Genomic DNA, 18,187 nt, shown 5'->3' with positions numbered 1-18,187 from the left:
GCCTCTGTAGCACAGAAGCAGCAGGAGACCATACCAGGACAAATGAACATGGCTGTGTGATGATAAAACTTGTTTTAAAAAATAGGTGGGAGGTGGGGCGCCTGGGTGGCTCAGTCAGTTGAGCATCTGACTTTAGCTCAGGTCATGATCTTGCTGTGTCTCCCTCTCTGTCTGCCCCTCCCTCACTCATGCGCTCTCTCTCTCTCTCTCTCTCTCTCTCTCTCTCTCTCTCTCTCTCAAAAATAAACATTAAAAGAAATTTTTTTAAAAAAATAGGTGGGAGGCAGATTCAGCCCACAGATTCAGGTTTACCAATCTGTGGTTCATTTTTTTCATTTTCTTTTAATGTAGACTGTTAGCTGCATGGGAGTAGACCTGTCTTTATCCCTGTCCCATCACTTAGGACACATACAGATAGGCCCTCTTCTATGGATGTGCCCACTGGCTTAAATCCACACATTTACTTGTGTCTGTCCCCTGACAGGATTCCATATAAATGAACACTCAAAACATCATAAACAAGGTACTTACCAGAGCATGCGACTCTTGATCTTGGAGTTGCAAGTTTGAGCCCCACGCTGGGTGTAGAGATTACTTAAAAATAAAATATCTTTAAAAATAATAAACAGGTACTTACCATTTACTGAGCCCTTTCTATGTGCCAGGAATGAATCTAAATACATTTCATGAATTATGTCATTTAACCTTCACAGTAACCTCAGAGTTAGAGCCATTAGATGTGGAAAATCAGTTCCAGCAAGGTTAACGACCTTGATCAAGATTACACAAATCAGTGCAAGGGATTATATGCAAATCCCTGTCCTAACCTCTTCTCCAACATCCATGGTGCCTGGTAATTTAGATAACAGCCCCACAACTGTTGGATTTTTGCACATTTTAAATGAGATCATGTATAAAGGGATCTCAGTGAATGTTAGTTACAGCGTACTTTATCTTGCTTAATTTTCTCAATCACTTTGAGAAAATATTGGTACTATTATTATTCCTGATTTACATTTACTCTTTTTTTTATTTTTTTAAATGTTTATTTATTTTTGAGAGAGACAGAGACAGAGCATGAGCGGGAGAGGGGCAGAGAGAGAGGGAGACACAGAATCCAAAGCAGGCTCCAGGCTCTGAGCACAGAGCCTGGTGCGGGGTTCGAATCCATGAGCCGTGAGATCATGACCTGAGCTGAAGTTGGACGCTTAACCTACTGAGCCACCCAGGTGCCCCTAAATTACATTTACTCTTAATCTAAAGTGTTATTTGTTGTAATTTATGTTAAGGAATCTGGGGCTCAGAGGGTTTAAGATATTTGTTCAGGTTCACATAGTCAAAGAAACTGGAATTTGAATTTGGTTTTTTTACTCTTTCTACTCAAATTAGATGCGACAGAAAAAAATAGATAAAAGTGATAAAAGTGACAAGGAAATTCAAAAGAATGAGAGATACTAAAGGCCTCAGGAAGAAAGCATTTCAAGGAATAGATAGAATGTGGACAAGCAGAAATTTGGGGGCAGGTGGAAAGAGGTGTTCTAAGTGCAGAAAGTGTCAGAGATGGGGCACCTAGCTGGCTCAGTTGGAAGAGCATGCGACTCTTGATCTTGGATCATGAGTTTGAGCCCCACATGGGTGTAGAGATAACTTAAATAAATAAAACTTAGAGAGAGAGAGAGAGAGACAGGAAAGCAGAGGGCTTCACAGAAGAACTCAGCACAATGGGGCTCGGGAAACCAAGCACCGGCCTGAATGAGGACCCCGGGAAATGTCATAGGGAGGATGAGAATCAGTTCTAGAAAACTCCAGGCACATTCTCATGTACAGAGAAAGAGGAATGCCAAGGGATATGGAGGGAGAGCAATGAGGAAGAAAACCAGAAAAGGCGGGAGATTCCCTGACAGGGTCCAGTCAGCTGAGCACAGGTAATCTGGGGATCCCTGGGGATCTCAGGCAGCTGCCGCCTCCATGACATGACATTGTGGATATAGACACAGAATAGAGTAGTTCTAATGGAGTGTGGGCACTTTTTCTCCCAAGAAGTCGTGACAGGATGAGTAGCTGGAGTGGCCTGTGGAATAAAACAGACACAAGGATTGATGGCTGGGAATTAAGCATGCTTATTGGTTAAGGACAATAGGTGTTTTTTTCATCTGGCCAAAACAAGTTGTAATTTTGAATATGCTTTCTTCTCCCACCCTCCAATTATTTTAGTCCTTGCCCATCTACCTGGAAAGTCTGACCTGCTTCTTATGGAAGTGGGTCCTAATCTGACCACCCCTAACCCTTTCCTTTCACGTTGGGAACCATGCTGCAGAGAGAAAAAAGCAGACCATCAGCACTGGGAATGGACAGGGAAGGGAAGGCAGGGCAGTGCAGAGAGTTGGGAATAGGAGGATGTGGAGAAGCAAGGCAAGATGCTACACACGGGAAGGGGTGCTTTGACCACCTGGGCCAGAACCAAAATGAGGACAACTGACAGCAGACCCCACCTGTCTTTACCTTTTAAACACACATATTTCAGGTGGAGGTAGGAAATATATATAACATGCAGAAGAGGCCAAATGCTTGCTCACAAAGCATATGAGCTCCTGATACTCCTTTATTCCTAGGACAGTGAATATGTTCCTGTTGTGCACACACTGTCCTTACACACGTAAGTAAGGAACAGCTGTCACTACTGAGGTCTGGATTTTGGGTTGAAGCTAGACAAATAGCCAACAAAGAATAAATAGAGGAAAGAATCAATTGGCATGATGGACATGACCACCTTGAATTAAGCTACCTAGTTTCTCTCTAAGTGAGAACCAACATTTTAGTGCCTGATTTCACTGGGCTAGTTTGTGGCTAGTGATTTATTCATTGTCTAGTCTTCTTTACAAGGAGCATAGATTTTAGATAATGAGAACAGGGTAAGTAACCTTGTACTTCTTTCTACCTGCTTTCTGTCTCTAGTCTCAGAAGTTTATGTGACCAAGTCAGTGTCATCTTACTGAGAGGACAGAGGGCAGTTTCTGGATGAGAGTTAAGGTATATTGATAAGAATGATAAGAATATGAAAAAGTTATAGTGTCTGTCCCAACATTGTCTTTTTCTACCTCTTCACAGGAAGGACACTGAAATCGTTTTCCTTTCTGGGATGAGTTTGTTTATTAACCCAACCAAGATCACAGGGGACATTTTTCATTGCTACATCTGGAAGAGTTCCAAGACTGAGTCATGCATGCTTATTTAGAAACTATATCTAGCTTGGATTAAGGAACAGTTTAAAAACTGTGATCCAGTTTTTAAAAAGAAGCACATCTAGCCACAAAGAATAGAATAATGTTTGAGAGTAAAGAATCAAATGGACTTTGTTTACTCTTTAAAACAAAACAAAACAAAACAAAACAAAAAACTAGCCTGAGCAGAAAGAGTCATTTGTTCTGTGGGATAACAGCAACTTGTTCTTGTTGGTTAAGAGATGTGCAAACTTTGCCAGTCAAGCCTGATTTCTCTTTGGCCACCTGGGAAGGCTGGCTCTTATGAACACCTAGAGCTTGGGAAAAAGCAGGCAGAGTGTGGCACATGGCTTCCCACAAGAAGTACATGAACCCCTTAATGACACACACTTCCTTAGCCTTCTTAAGACCACCTATTTCACCCACTGCTCATCTAACTGTTGTCTCAACTTACCCATTGTTCTCACATATTTTGAGAAGGAAAGCAAGAAAGCATTATATATATTCCAGAATGTAGTTGGTAAACTGTTTTGAAAGAACCTAGTACCATTGCTAGGAGATGCTGGAAAACAAAAAGCTCAAGGGAAGGCCCAGCATCTGCTGCTTCCAGGCTGAGGGAGGGAGCTCTGTTCTTTACCTGGCCTGGGGCTGCAGCCTCTCCCGGAGCCTCCACCCCTTCCCGAAGGTAATGGAGTCCTGAGCTGGGCCTCCAGCCTAACACAGAAGAGCCTCTGCCACACACACGACCTCTTCACCTGCGTGGAGCAATTGCACGAGCCGTATGTCACTCCCTCTTTATCAGTCTGTCAGATATTCACAGGAAACCTTGCTTAATCCAAGCTCTTGCCCCAAACTACAAAATGAAAGGTGAAATACGTGCAGATCTGGAATCTGAGTAACTTCCCATTGCTCATTGTGTAACTCTGGGATCGAATCAGACACTGAGAACGAGACTGAGTGCATCAGGCTTCTACTATTACCACACTCCTCTTCCGTGCGTTTCCCGCCCCTCGCTTTTTCTGAGACTAAAAATATCAGGGGAAGGAGAGAAAAGACTTGTGAGCAAAATATAGTTATTTGGATTCTCCATGCTGAAAATTTATTGTCTAAAAATGAGGGGAGACAGACATCTTTTGATTAATGCTTTGCGTTGATGGAAACTGTTTTCTCTTCAAAGTTATCTGTATTTTATGTCCCTTATTTGAACCTTCAAAAAATAAAATATGCTGAGTCTTATTTGTCTCATCTCTAAATGGTTAATTATACCACATGGAATTGCTGAGAAGATGAAAAGAAATAACATACTAAGCATGTAGAACAGTGACCAGCATATAGTAGGTGCTCAATAAACAGCTGAGTCTTTTTTTTTCTTGTTTTTATGAAACAGAGGCAACTATCAGTGAATCCTGCTTACTGCTATAGGATTAGAATTAGGATGGGAGAGGGGTTCCTGGGTGGCTTGGTTGGCTAAGCATACTGACTCTTGATTTCAGCTCAGGTCATGATCTCGAGGTTCGTGAGATCGAGCCCTATAGCTAGCTTTCTCTCTCTCTCTCTCTCTCTCTCTCTCTCTCCCCACCCCGCCCCACTCTTACAGTTTCTCACTCTTTCTCTCAAAGTTAATAAACATTAAAAAAAAAAGAATTAGGGTGGGAGAAGATGAGAGGAAGAGGGTTTGGGTCTCCAGTTTGTGTGTGTGTGGGGGGGGGGGGGGTCAAATAAAGTGATTGCATTTTCACCCAAAAAAAAAAAAAAGAATTAGGGTGGGAGAAGAGGAGAGGAAGAGGGAGAACTTTGAGGGTTTGGGTCTCCAGTTTCTGTGTGTGTGTGTTGGGGGGGGGGGTCAAATAAAATGATTGCATTTTCACCCACTGATGGACATACAGTGGACATACAGTTGCTTGTCACTTGGATCGCAATGGTTATTCTATAATCCAACTTCAGAGACCCTAAAAACATGGCCCAACATGGCCATCACTTCCCACAACTCAGTTGACTCTCACTTTAGTAAAATTGGCTGCTTGCTGTTCTCAGAACATTCCCATCCTTTCCCTGTCATGCCGCATCCACTGGCTGGGATGGCCGACTTCCCACTTCCACTCCTCTCTGCTTGTCTTTACTCACACACCTCCATTCAACATCTGCCACGTCTCCTCAGTCCAATGTGATGCCCTCTTCCTGTGAGCTCTTGGATACTTTCGTCATTTCTCTTGCACATCCTCTGACACTGGTGTGGTGGTGAAGAGCTTGGGCTCTGCCACCTAACTGTGTGGGTTCTAATCCAGACTCCACCACTAACTAGACATGTGAGCTTTGAAAAATAACAGAACCTTTCCATATCTATGTCTTCATCTAGAAAAGGGAAGTAAGAGTATTTGCTTTGTGGGGTTGAGAAGTAAATGAGACGTGCGTATAAGTGCATATGAAGTGCTCAGTTAGCCCAGTGTCTCATACATGCAAAGCACTGAGTAAAGCATAACCAGCAGGAGTAGTAGTATAGTATTTCTATTATTGTTTGTGTCTTGGTCTTAGCTTCTTTATCGGAGACAAAATGCCTCAAAGGCAGTAGTTGGCTTTACTCATAGCAGATCCTAGTCTGGGGCTCTACTGTCTCACTGCCCAAAGTGTGGTTTGCAGTCACCTGGGAGCTTGTTATACATGCAGGATCTCAGGGCCTGCCTGAGACCTGCAGAATCAGCATCTACAGTTCTACAAGGTTCTCGGATGATGCAAACATACACATGGCAATTTAGAAACACTGCACTCAATTCTTTGAATTCAGTTGCTGAAGCTATGTCAATTACTCTAGAAATCCCCACCAGGAAAATAGACACTTAATTCTGCAGAATCAATACTGCCATTAGATAACTGTCATTTATTTGTAAGCATCCTTTAAAACAGTGGTTATCACAGTGCGATTTTGGACCAGAAGTGATTAGGACCAGAACTTGGGAACTTGTGTAATTGTAAATTTTCAGGTGATTATAATGCATCCTACAGGTTGAGAACCATCATTTTACAACAATGGGAAGCTACTAGAAGTACCACATTAATAATGTGTATCTCCTTCCTCTTGCCTTGTTATTTTATTTTTTCTGGTCCATCTCTTAAATAGTAAGGTTGAATATCGTAACTAAGTTTTCTCTCCACATTTTCCAAATATTTGCTGGTGCACATACACATCTTAATATCTACCTGGCAGACCTGTGTATGTCCAAATACCAGTTCTGCTGTATGGAACACAGCCTATCTGATTTATCTGCAGTCCCTGTATTTTGTTTTGTTTTATTTTGTTAATTTTATTCATTTTTTGAATAGGTGATAGATGCACATGGTATAAAATTCCCAAGGTACAAGAGTTTACGGTGAAAAGTAAGTCTCCCTCCTTCTCCTCACTCCAGTAATATAGTTGCTATCTCCAAAGGCAATCACTGAATTTTCATTGCACAGATTTATTGAGCAGCAACTATGTGCCAGGCATTGCTCTGGGCACTGGATATGGACCAAAACAGACAAAACTTTGCCCTCATGGACCTTACATTTTGGTTACCAATTTCTTGTAGTAGTTGTTCAATAACATAGTGTATTACAATAGTTAAAAGTAGGGCTCTGTAGTCAGACCAACTGATTTTGAATCCAGTTTTTCTCATATTCTAAGTGATCTTGGGTTATTTACCATTGTGAACTGGGTTTTCTTTATATTGAAATGGAGACAATGATTCTATTTTATAAGGTGGATTTGAGAATTGCTTCAGATCATACTTACAAAGCACCATACAGTGCCTGGAACATAGTAAATGCTCAGTAGATAAAGTGTTGACTATAATGGTGTGATCTCACTCTATTGTTCTGTAATGTAGACTAGAAATGCTTAAAGGATTTATTTTCCCAAAAGTTTTCATTTCTTCTCTTTGCTATGTGATGATCAAAAAAATCACTTTTTTTCAGAATAAGTGTGCTAAATATAAGCCTAAGTTTTGATCATTAACTAGTTGCCTACAAGACCATTTGCTAAGTTCTGTTAAGAAACCAACTCCTAATAAATCACTAGAGCATAGGTACTATGTTCAGCTGTATTCTTTCTGATCTAGATTTTTTGTAATCCCATGTAATTTGAAGGTTTTCTACTATCAATTCATTTGAAGGTGTTATGTATTGTTACTTGCAACTCTATAAGTTTACAAAATACATACCTTGAGAAGAAAATTCTGCATTTCGTAGCAGGGAAATAAAGCACTTCTGAGCAAAGTTTCAGACAATATAATTTGGTACACTTACCTTAAGGAAATTTCTTTATGATTCTTATCTCCAGACAGATGGGAAAACAACTTTCAACCCCTAGAAAAGCAACAAAAGTATTCCTTGGTGATGATCTTAACATGGAAAACATTAGAAAAAAAGTTACATGTAAAAAAAGAAAGAAGAAAAGAACTCCTAGGGCATATGAAACACTGTCAAATATCAGGCCAAGAACTGTTTCCTCTATTCAGCATAAAAAGGATATTAGTGGGCACAATGAAAGATTGCAAGGAATTGGGTTCGGTATATTCCACCACATGCTGACCTGAACCATTGACTTGGAATCTAAAAAGAATGAGGGCTGGGGTGCCTGGCTGGCTCAGTCAGTGGGACATGCAACTATTGAGTTTGGGATTGTGAGTTTAAGCCCTATGTTGGGTGTAGAGATTACTTACAAACCTAAAAATAGGTAGGTAGGTAGGTAGGTAGGTAGGTAGGTAGGTAGATAGGTAATAGATAGAGATAGATGAATGATGGAAAGAAAGAAAGAAATGAGGATACAGCTATCTGACCAACTACAGTCCTGATAATCATTTTATGTATTCTTTCTTTCTCTCCTTTGTTCTTGATTCTATTTTGCATGATTTTCTGGTAGTCAAAGGGTGTGGATCTTTGAAAGGTTGATTGTGGTATGAGAAACTTTTTTCTTAACCTAGTCATGATAGGAGGACCAGGAAGAGGAGATAGCTGGAAAATTGAAGTGAAATCCTCTGAACAGCTTTTATTATTTGGTGAATGGTGGGATCACAATAGACTGGGGTGTTTTGTGTTCTTCTTTAAACATTACATTTCCAGTCTCTGGTATTTTATTATCCGAAATGGATTAACAATGAGAACTTCAGTGCTCATAATTTTAAGAGGCACAAAGTCAATACTAAATAGATGAGGCTTCCTCCAGTGGCATTTACCAGTGTGGTCTTCCTGGACTTGGTCTGTGCTAATTGAGTAGCACACTACAGAGCTAACTCTTAATTCACTAGGGATGCATTAAGCAATCAGCGTGTGACCTCTTTGGCCGACTTTTGGACCTTGTCATTTCTCATTCCTCTCTGTTTTCACTGCTTACTACACTGTGACAACCTACCTCTAAACTCAATATTTTAATTATTCATCTCCCATGGTTGTGTGGATTCATTAGGTTCAGCTGGATTCTTGAGATCTTTGCTGAGATTACATTCAGATAGCAGCTGGGGTGGGAGTAATATGGCAGAATGTTCAATGTGGTATCTTCATTCATAGTCTATCAACCCCACTAGGACGAATGGAACATCTGAGCACTAACTGGGCCTCTCTCTGTCTCTTTCCATGCTGCCTCTCCTTACGGCCACCTTGACTTTCTTTACATCATGGTGGTCTCATGGTAGTCAAATTTCTTACACTGGGATTGGCTTCCCCCAAACTAGTGTTTGAAAGAGACTCAAGAAGAAACTGCAAGGTTTCCTTGAACTAAAACTGAAATGGCATGCAAAATCACTTCCCCTGCACTTTCTTGTTCAAAACTTGACCCAGCCCAAATTCATTTAAAGGCAGTACACATGAATATAAGAGACATATATATATGTGTGTGTGTGTATATATATATATATATATGTGTGTGTGTATATATATTTCAACTAAATATGTTTGATATTATAACAGAGCTGTTCAGTCATAGAATTACCTTTGTTAGCTTATCTACATTTGGGCATGTTGGTCAGAAGCTACTACCAATCAAAATATTTTTGGGATTAGAGACAGTTAACAAGTCACCCAACACAACTCATGTCATGCTTTTCGAAGTTTTGGTATACAAAATTATAGAATATTTGTGTTTATTGAAAGGAGAGTGAGTTTTTTCTATTATTATTCATTCAGTGAATCAATCAACAAATATTTGTTGAGTCCCTATGAGCCAGGGCTTGTGTTACATGGTACAAAGCAGAGACATTTGCTGCTGTGGTTGGATTTTGCCTTTACCCCTATCAATACTAGCAATCTAAATGCTAACTACATGAGTTCATGAATTCAGATATTTGGGCACTAGACAAAGCTGTGTTACAGAATAACACTAACAGATCAGATTAAGTCCTTTTTCCGTGCATTATTTCACTTAATTCCCCACAAGAAGGCTTCGGCTGGAAGGCAGCGTTATTATCCCAGTTTTGTAAAGGTTGAAACTGTGACTCAGGGTAAACAGTGCTCCAAAGGTCAGCTAATTAGTAAATGACAAAGCCTGGATTTGAATCCAGAGCACCAACTGTGCAAAACTGATTTAAAATAATACCATTGCCTTTGTTTCTACTTGCCATGCCTTTTGAGAAATGTTTTCACCATGTGGTAAGGCTATTTTAATTAATCTTTGGCCAAATATATTGACAGCTCTCACCCCATTTCAACTCTGGGCTTCTTTTGGTTTCATAGTGACCATTTTTGAAGTTTAAGAAGGATGGGCAAAGAAGAACAGAAACTTAACCTTATTACCATTTAACTGTATACCAGCCATCAAGTTTGACATGTCAGAAGAGTGCTATGTTGCCATTGCCAAGGCACATAGATGCAGAGACGAGCACATCACCTACCTCTTTATTTTCCTCGCCCATCCCCCTACTCACCTCCTCTCTGGTAACTACCAGTTTGCTCTCTGTATTTAAGAGTCTATTTTTTTAAACCATACTCTTTAATAAAAGCAATGATGAAATCCAAAAATATTTATTGGGCACTTGCAATATGCCAGGCTCAGGAAAATTTGGTTCCTAATCTAGGGGATCTCACTCTCCAGTGGGAGAGACTAAACAGATGTTTTCACCGGCAGTACACTCTGATAAGGGAAGCCCACATGCAGAACCACTAACTTAAGATGGTGAGTACAGGATGGGAGGAATTTTAGAGTCAAAGATTGGAGAAGTAGAGGGGTGAAGGTTCCATCAAGAGTGCACCCTATGTGGTGGTTCAAAGTCTAAAGTGTTTCAGGAATTCTAGGGACTGAAATAATTCTGTTTGACAGAAGGGCAACAGGTGTGGAGGAGTGGCCAGAGAAAGAGAAAGACTGGCCAAGAAGTCAAAAGGAAGGAACTTGTTCACTGCAGCCCTTGTTAGGGAGCTTGAATGAGCGACAGTCATTGAATGAGGTTTCGCTAAGCAGTTTGGATTTTAAGTGCAGATGTGGAAAACAGATTAATGTTTAGCCCTTTTATCCATTCTAACCATGACTTCCCCTTCCATTCTTTACAAAACTGAAAATTTTTCTTTTGCTTGGGAGTATTTTTCAATATGTACCAGGCATTATAAATGGCTTTCCTTCTATCGCGGCATAATTACAGTGCTGACTACAGTCAGTCTCGTCAAAGTAAAGCACCAGGTCTCCAATTGTCTTAATATTAGATGAGCCATTGATTCATTGATTGAGGCGTTTATCCAGGAAAAATAAATCTGTACCCCACTTCATCAGTTCTACAGATTCAAATTTCTGTATCTTTAGATAACAACCCAAGAGATAGAGACCCAATCAGAAAAAAGTACCATATGCCACTGATTTCAGCAAGACCGTTCAAAACCCTTTACTTACTCTCTAACCTCATTTTCCAGCTATTCTGAGAAAAAGGAAATTGAAATTGCCTCTCTAGTGTACCCAAATGGAGGATGCAGAATTCCTGCTAGTTTTCTCCTCCACTTGCCAACACAGACAGGGTGGAGCAGCTGGGAAGGGAGGCCGGGAGACCCAGAGAGAGGCCAGGAGTCCCAGAGAGAGGGAAACACCATAACAGCAAAGTGACAGCAGTGCCTCCTCCGGGCTGTTTCCTGCCCTTCGCAGCAAATGCTTCTTCCTCTCTGCTGGGAGCTCTCTCCAGAGCCTTCTCAAGGGGGCAGGGGAGGGGGGTGGTGGTGGAGGGATGACCAGTTAGTTCCTTTGAGTGGGTTAAAGAGTCGAAAGAACTTATGCCCAAAATAAAGCAGACATTCACTTGCTTTTTCCTTCTGCTCCTTTCTTCCAACTCTTGACAAAAAGCAGTGGGGATCCATGTACTCTCAGGCGCTTCTCGGAGAGCTTCTGGAATCGCTGTGGCTTCCCGCAGCCCCACAGTTTCAGCACCTCGGCTCAAGGGCAGGCCCTCCCTCTGGCTCTTTTTTTCCCCTCCTTCCACCTGACAGGGACCATAAATAACCAGGGCTCCCGGTGTTCCCAGCTGAGAACAAAGTTGAAAGTTTGCCTGGAGCTCCCTGCCACTCCCCGCCTGGGCCATTTCTTTGTTTTCTTCTGTTTTTTCTTCTACCTGGCTTGGCCGTTTCTTCATTCATGTTGGAGAAGAGTCACCTCCTGACTAAACGCAGCACCCCGCTCGCCGGCTCTCCCTAGATTTAAGGCGGTCTCGGTTACCCGGTTAGGCACCGGGCATTGGTATCAAATTACCGAAAGTCTACACTGGAGCAGTCCTCATATTTACATACAAATAACTCAAGGGCTTGCATTTATGTCACCATTCGGTCCTGCTAGAGGCTTGCCAGCGGAGTTCTTGGTCCAATCAGAAGGAGCTTTGAAAGGATGTCTGCAGAGTGATCAAAAGGGTCTTCTCAATTAAGTGTAGCCAGGTTTTGCTCTTCTTTATTTTTATTTTTTCTGGTCTGAAAGATCGAAAATCTTTGCACTCTGATGAGTAGAAAAAGATGTGTAAGTCCTCCACTGCCTACGAGAAGACAAAGATGCTGAGCAGGACCCTGCGGTGGTGGTGAAGACGTGAATACACCCCCAGGGGTCGGTTTGTTTGGGCTGATTCGGAGGTATATTCTAAATCACTGCCTAAGGAATTCCTGGAAACATCAGGAAAACATTTGATCAGCCCCGCCTGGTGGAAATGGCTTTACCGCAGAGTAAGCTCTTTCTTTAAGTTGTACTTGGTGTGTGCTGTTTTTGTTTCATGTGCAGTGAATGTGCAAATAGCCCAGCTGTGAATAGTTACTTAAAATAATCTCTTGGTACCGGGTAGTAGTAGAAAACAGATCTGTTTAGTTTTTATATTTGCAAAAACAGTAGTTGACAGTGTATTTTTAGACTTGATTGGTAGTTTAAAAGCTAAGCTCTGTGGTTTCCTGGGTTTAAATGAATGGAAATTATAAATGGTACCAAATGAAGGAATTGGAAAATATAGCTGGAACAGATGAATCACTTACCTTTGAGAAAACATAACATACATGCTTTTGAGATCTCTCTCAGCCAGACACGCTTGTGTCCAGAAAGACAAGGAGAGTCATAAAAAGGAGATACGTTTGCCTGTTTGCGGAATGAACTTTTCCACAGTCTGTGATACGTTTTGAAAAGGATGGGAAACGTCCCAGAGGGCAAAAGGCATTTGAAAAACCTGCTCTGTCACTCTTGGAATGTGGTTTTTCCGTGAGGTCATGCTGTGCATATGTAGCTAGTAAAAGTTTTACGAAATTAACTCTTTGTATTGATGGGCAAAGAGCAATTTATATCAGTCCTTTCAAACTGCTGGTCTCTACATTTGGTCTCTACAGAAAGTAGAGCTCCTTCCCAAGTAGGGTTCCAGCCCTGGGGCAGCTGCACTGAGCTGTTACTGTGATTGGTGTAGAAACAGTTCAAAATTGATGTGTTTCAAGGTTTTCCTTGAACTATTAAGCAGTAATAGTTCAGATTAAATAACTTGCTAGTTTCTTCCATAAGCCCCGAACGGGAATCCTGTGTGTGAGAAGACCATTTTGAAAAAGAAAGTCCGTTCCCTTCCCATATATGATTTTCCAGAACGGTAATGGAGAGGTGGCTCTTATTTTGCAATCCACGTCCATTCAGACGAGCTGCCCTTGTCATAGTGAGGCATGGAAAGCCAACCGAAGTAAAAGATCCACCGTTCTAGTCAGCCTTCTAGTCAGCCGGGGCTTGAGGAGGGGAAATGAGACAGGGGAGACATTTTAATTTGGAAAACTTAACACCAGGAGCTCTTTCGCTACTTAAATTCACTCTTGAAATTATGGACTAACCTCTACCTATGCTTTTTCCTTCTAAATGGCAGTTACAGATATTATCCAGGGGGTGGGGGATTATGAGAAAATGAGTGATTTGCTGGTGATCAAAGGAGCGGTTTTCCCCACAACAAATGCATTTTCAAAAGGGAAGCTTCTGATTGTGGTTTGCTTTGTCCATCCACAGGTGAGGACGCAATGACAGGTGACACGGACAAATACCTGGGGCCCCAGGACCTTAAGGAGCTGGGCGATGACTCTCTCCCTGCAGAGGGCTACATGGGCTTTAGTCTTGGGGCCCGTTCTGCCAGGTATTTTATTGGTGCTGTTTTTCATAGTTACCTTAATACAACCATGATTTGTCATAAACCAAAATCATTTTCATTGTTCACATTATCCCCAAATGTGCTCTTTGGATGAGGATGTGAATTTGGTAGAATGTTCTCAAATGTTCTCAACTCTGGTATACATGCTCTGCTGTTTTCTTTTGTGGTTTCTCAGTCCTTGGTTTTACGTGATTGAACATGTTGAGTGTTGGTTCTTTTTTCCCCACCTTGCAGTCATGCTTCAAGCATGATGGCAAAAGAGCTCACTGATAAAACTGGGAGAGTCAGTGTGGTCTCCATGTTTAAAAATTAAATTTTGTTCCATAGTGAAAGAAAAATCTTATTTTCCACTAAGTATGAAATAGTTGTATTGATTGTTCACTGTTCTCTAACACTGAAAGAATAATTCATGATTGAAACTTAAGAGAGCATTCTAAAAAAGATTACATATAGCTTATTAGAATTGTCTACCAAGTGTTTGGGTATCTCTCTAAAACTGTGGCATTACTTTGTTTACTATGGACATGTTAGGAACATTGCAATGACTTACCCAAAGTCATGGACAGGAATGGTAGCAAATTCAGCCTTTAAAACTGAAGTATAAAACTTTTGCATGTGAAAAACCTTGGCTCAAACTTACCTGACACTGGTTGAAAGAAACAGGACCTTGTCCAGAATCTGGGGACTTCTTTTCCCTGGTTGGTTTAACAGCATGTTTGCTGACAGTCAAGTTATTTTAAAGCTAATAATTAAACTTTCTAAGCTAGAACCCTGGGGACATTTTCCTATAGTTTAAGGATCTGTTGTAAAAAGTTTCATTGTCTAATAGTAAATGGCACTTCCCACAAAGTAAGCCTGGGAATTTATTCTCAGTGTTGTTGATGTGGCCAAGTTTAGATACTGAATTGATTTTTCTTTGAGCTAGACTTTTTATTAATACAACTTGGAACCTTATGTAACTTCATAGAATGTTTGCTTTATAAATATATTTATAAAAGTCCTTAAGATCTCAGTGTAACAGGGGATCATTAATAAGAAGAGGAAAATAACTGTTTAAAAATATTTAACATCTCGTGTAATCATGCAGAGCCATGAGTTAAACTGAAAAACATACAGAGTCTCAAAGGATCTCAAGGGAAAATTCTACTTAGAGGTTTAATAGCTTTTGTAATCCAATAACTAGCTGATTCTCTTCCTCAGATGATATGTAAAAGCTGCATTTTGTGAGTCAATCATTTGTATATAGAAAATTATAGAGGCTGACATTCAGGGAGAGATGACACCAGCATACTTTCCTAAGGCTTTCACACTTCTGGTTTTGATTGCACCCGTTATTATTTGTTGCTATTATATGTAACTCATTTTTTTTACATTGGCAAGTCATGTTATGCTCAGAGGCAAATCTGCAAAAAAAACAAAAACAAAAACAAAAAACAAAAAACCAAGACAAAACTATAACACTGATATATTTCTTAAAGTATTGTTAGAGTATTACCAAATATTCTGAGTGTAACATTTAAAAAGGAATACATTAAGTGTGTAACTCATTCAACCATAACATTTTTTTCTTTTTTCCCTGTCTGATTTTTTTGCTTTCTACTTCTCCTGTGTTTTTCTAAAAATACTTTAAATTAGTCCCAAGATCAGGTAAGAAGATATGTCACTTTTACAGTGTTTTTCTGCCCTTCCCTGACTCATTTTCTGATTTTTATTTTCTTCAGCATTGTGCTGTGCTGTGCTGTGCTGTGCTGCAATGTGCTTATTTTTTTCCTGCTCTGCATTAGAAAATCGTTTTTGTAATTCTTAGAAGATTAGCAAGTAACTGAATGTATGACAAGAAATGTGACTTAATGCAAAATTGAGTACTTAAGGAATTTCTTTCCTTTAACTAAGTTTGTGTAATGCATGAAGTAACTGGAGAACTTTCACTGGGTTTGAAGAAAAAATCTTGATTTGAAAAGCAGTTTGTTTGCTGGTTGCTGTTTTGTTTGGGTTGTGCTAGGTACAGTCATATAATTTTAGACTTCTGAGGCATGTGTTTTTCTAACACTTCCTATATTTAACACGTAGGGTATACTGATGGCTACAAATAATATAGTTAACCTTAGTTGGAAACAATTTAATGCTTTCCAGACCCCCATGCAAATAATATCTAGTTTTAGTAGCTGAAAGGACTTAGATGTATTAAGGATTCAGAGTGAAGCTTAATGAACTCCATCTGTCTAACGTAACTTGTTGGTCCAGAACAGTGAGGAGTAGGAACTTAGACGTTATGTAAAAGAAAGACATCTTTAGGCTTTCCCATTGACGGCACCCAGTTCTAGGCTATTCTTCAGTTGTCACTCATATAGAAGTTAAAAGAAAGAGAATATTTTTTAAAAATCAACAAATCTTAGATTTTTTTAAAGCTGAAGTTGAAATGAATATGTAATATTTTTTTTAATGTTTACATGTTTGTTCACATCCACTGTAAAGTTGTTCTTACATACCACAGCGTTAGCATGTACAATGGGAACCAGAACTTAAAGAAATGAATGTGGTGTCTCCCAACCATATCACTGGGGCAAATGGAACCTTGCTATGACTACTTAGAAGTTACGCTAATGGTATAGCCCCTAGCTACATAAGATTATTTAAATTAAAATTAGTTAAAATTAAGTAAAAATCAGTTCAATTCTTCAGTCACAATAACCACACCTCAGGTGCTCAGCAGCCATACCTGGCCAGTGGCCAACATATTGAACAGTGCCTGTCATTGCAGAAAGTTCTCTTGGGCAGTATCTGCTTTTAGGAAGTTTATATTGTATTTGAGGGATGGTAAGGGGCTAGAAACAGGAGTGATAGGGAGATGTTTGCAAGTAATGCAGTTTGCAAAAAATTGTTTGCAAGTAACCCAGAAAAAAAAAGGAAGAGTTATGTATCATGTGACTGGGTCCAGAAGGCCTGCCCATGCAAGTGGCCAGATACATGGCTTACTAGGTAATCTCTGTGCAGAAATAAGGCTTAGTTCTTTTTGTTTTTGCTTCTATATCCAGTCTCTAATATTGTGCCTTACTAATAAGAATCAGTGTATTTGCTGAATACACTAGATAATGACTCTGTAGAATGATGGTTATTTTGAGGTCGAAAATCCCCCAAGGATTCTGGTGGAAGCCAAGGCTCTAATCCTAGAAGAATGCATCTCCTCATTCGTGTGGACCCTTTGAATGATTCTTATAATTCAGGGGCCTCTGTAACTTGATATAAAATACCCACCTTGGGTAATCTTTAGTATAGGGAACATTGGGGAAAAGAAGTCATTTTGTGCAAAGCAAGGAACCGTTCTTCTTTTCATCTTCTTTGCTCTTTTACACAAGCCAAGGCCAAGGCCAACATCTTACTGATTCTACTGATAAAGATTCAAGCGGCTACATTTAGATTCAGTTTATTACTTACATGGGCAGTGACAGGTAGCAACTTCCCACCATCTTTGTCCTCCATACCAATAAGGACAACACCAGAACAAAAGGTTCTAAGGTAGTTGTGGGATGCTGTGGGATGCTTCATTGCAGGGGGTCGACTCTGTCAGACTGCAGCTAAGTGATTTCATGCTCTGCAGCTTATTCCAAGGAGGGTGGGGCAGGAAGTGTCAGACCTCATTGGAAACAAGAGACAATGAGAAATTACCTTATTACAGCCTATCATATTAGGTGGGATAGTGAGGTAAGAGGCAGATGGCTTCAAACACCTCCCCACAAGTTTCTGTCCTCTGTTTGCAGAGGATTAATCACAAGGTGTTCTGCCAAGGCTCAGATTAGTTGTGAGCCCAATCAGCCTGCATGTCCTATGTGCATATGTGCAAGCTTCCCAGCATCCCTTACTCTTTTTTTTTTTTTATTAAGGTGAGAGGTAATTGACATATTACATGTTAGTTTCAGGTATACAAAGTAATGATGACCATAATAAATCAAGTTAACATCCATCACCACACAGAGACACTCTCTTAGCAGCTTTCAAATACTTGATCCAGTATTATTAACTAAGTCACCATGATGTATATGTATTCCCAGGACCGACTTATTTTATAACTGGAAGTTCGTACGTTTCAACCATCTTCACTCCCTTCTGCTGCCACCCCCTGCAACCCTCCATATTGGTTTTTAGTTTAGAGGTCAGTATATGAGAGGCACTTCAGGACATCAGGGGGCTTGCACTCTGGGAAAGTCAGGGGCTGTGTAGAGGATTTAAAAGAAGCTAGAAAGGAGAACAATTTAAGGCACAAGGAAGAAAAGAGTAGAGTGTGGAAAGACAAGATCACCATACATGAAATTTGAATTTTTCAAGGTGAGAAAGATGGCAAAGATCATGTAAGATATATTTGTCATACTATTTCCTTTTTGATGTTTTCCA

General features: G+C 40.2%; 1 protein-coding gene and 1 long non-coding RNA gene across 8 annotated transcripts in view; one reads left to right on the top strand and one right to left on the bottom strand.

Annotated features, from left to right (window-relative positions):
- The window catches only part of ANK3 (ankyrin 3), a 332,342-nt gene that overhangs the window by 213,520 nt on the left and 100,635 nt on the right, over positions 1 to 18,187 (top strand). For 4 of the 6 annotated variants that reach the window (XM_047825329.1, XM_047825328.1, XM_047825332.1 and 1 more), the window contains one exon: positions 13,660 to 13,783. In XM_047825329.1, coding sequence (XP_047681285.1) covers positions 13,660 to 13,783 — 124 coding nt within the window. Of the gene's footprint in view, positions 1 to 6,539; positions 6,594 to 12,054; positions 12,366 to 13,659; positions 13,784 to 18,187 lie in introns of those variants that run through there. The other 2 variants (XM_047825331.1, XM_047825333.1) reach the window with 2 other exon arrangements.
- On the bottom strand, positions 1,133 to 11,686 carry LOC125147901 (uncharacterized). Of its 2 annotated transcripts, none has more exons than XR_007145344.1 (3): positions 11,462 to 11,686; positions 7,500 to 7,559; positions 1,133 to 3,976 (listed from the first exon to the last, which is right to left on the bottom strand). It is a non-coding gene; the product is annotated as an uncharacterized LOC125147901 (long non-coding RNA). The 2 variants fall into 2 exon arrangements; XR_007145343.1 differs by having other exon boundaries at positions 1,133 to 2,071.

This window comes from Prionailurus viverrinus, chromosome D2 (assembly GCF_022837055.1).
Source record: "Prionailurus viverrinus isolate Anna chromosome D2, UM_Priviv_1.0, whole genome shotgun sequence".
Classification (NCBI taxonomy): Eukaryota; Metazoa; Chordata; class Mammalia; order Carnivora; family Felidae; genus Prionailurus; species Prionailurus viverrinus.
Note: the sequence above shows the minus strand (reverse complement) of the source record. Positions and strands in the feature narration are given on the sequence as shown.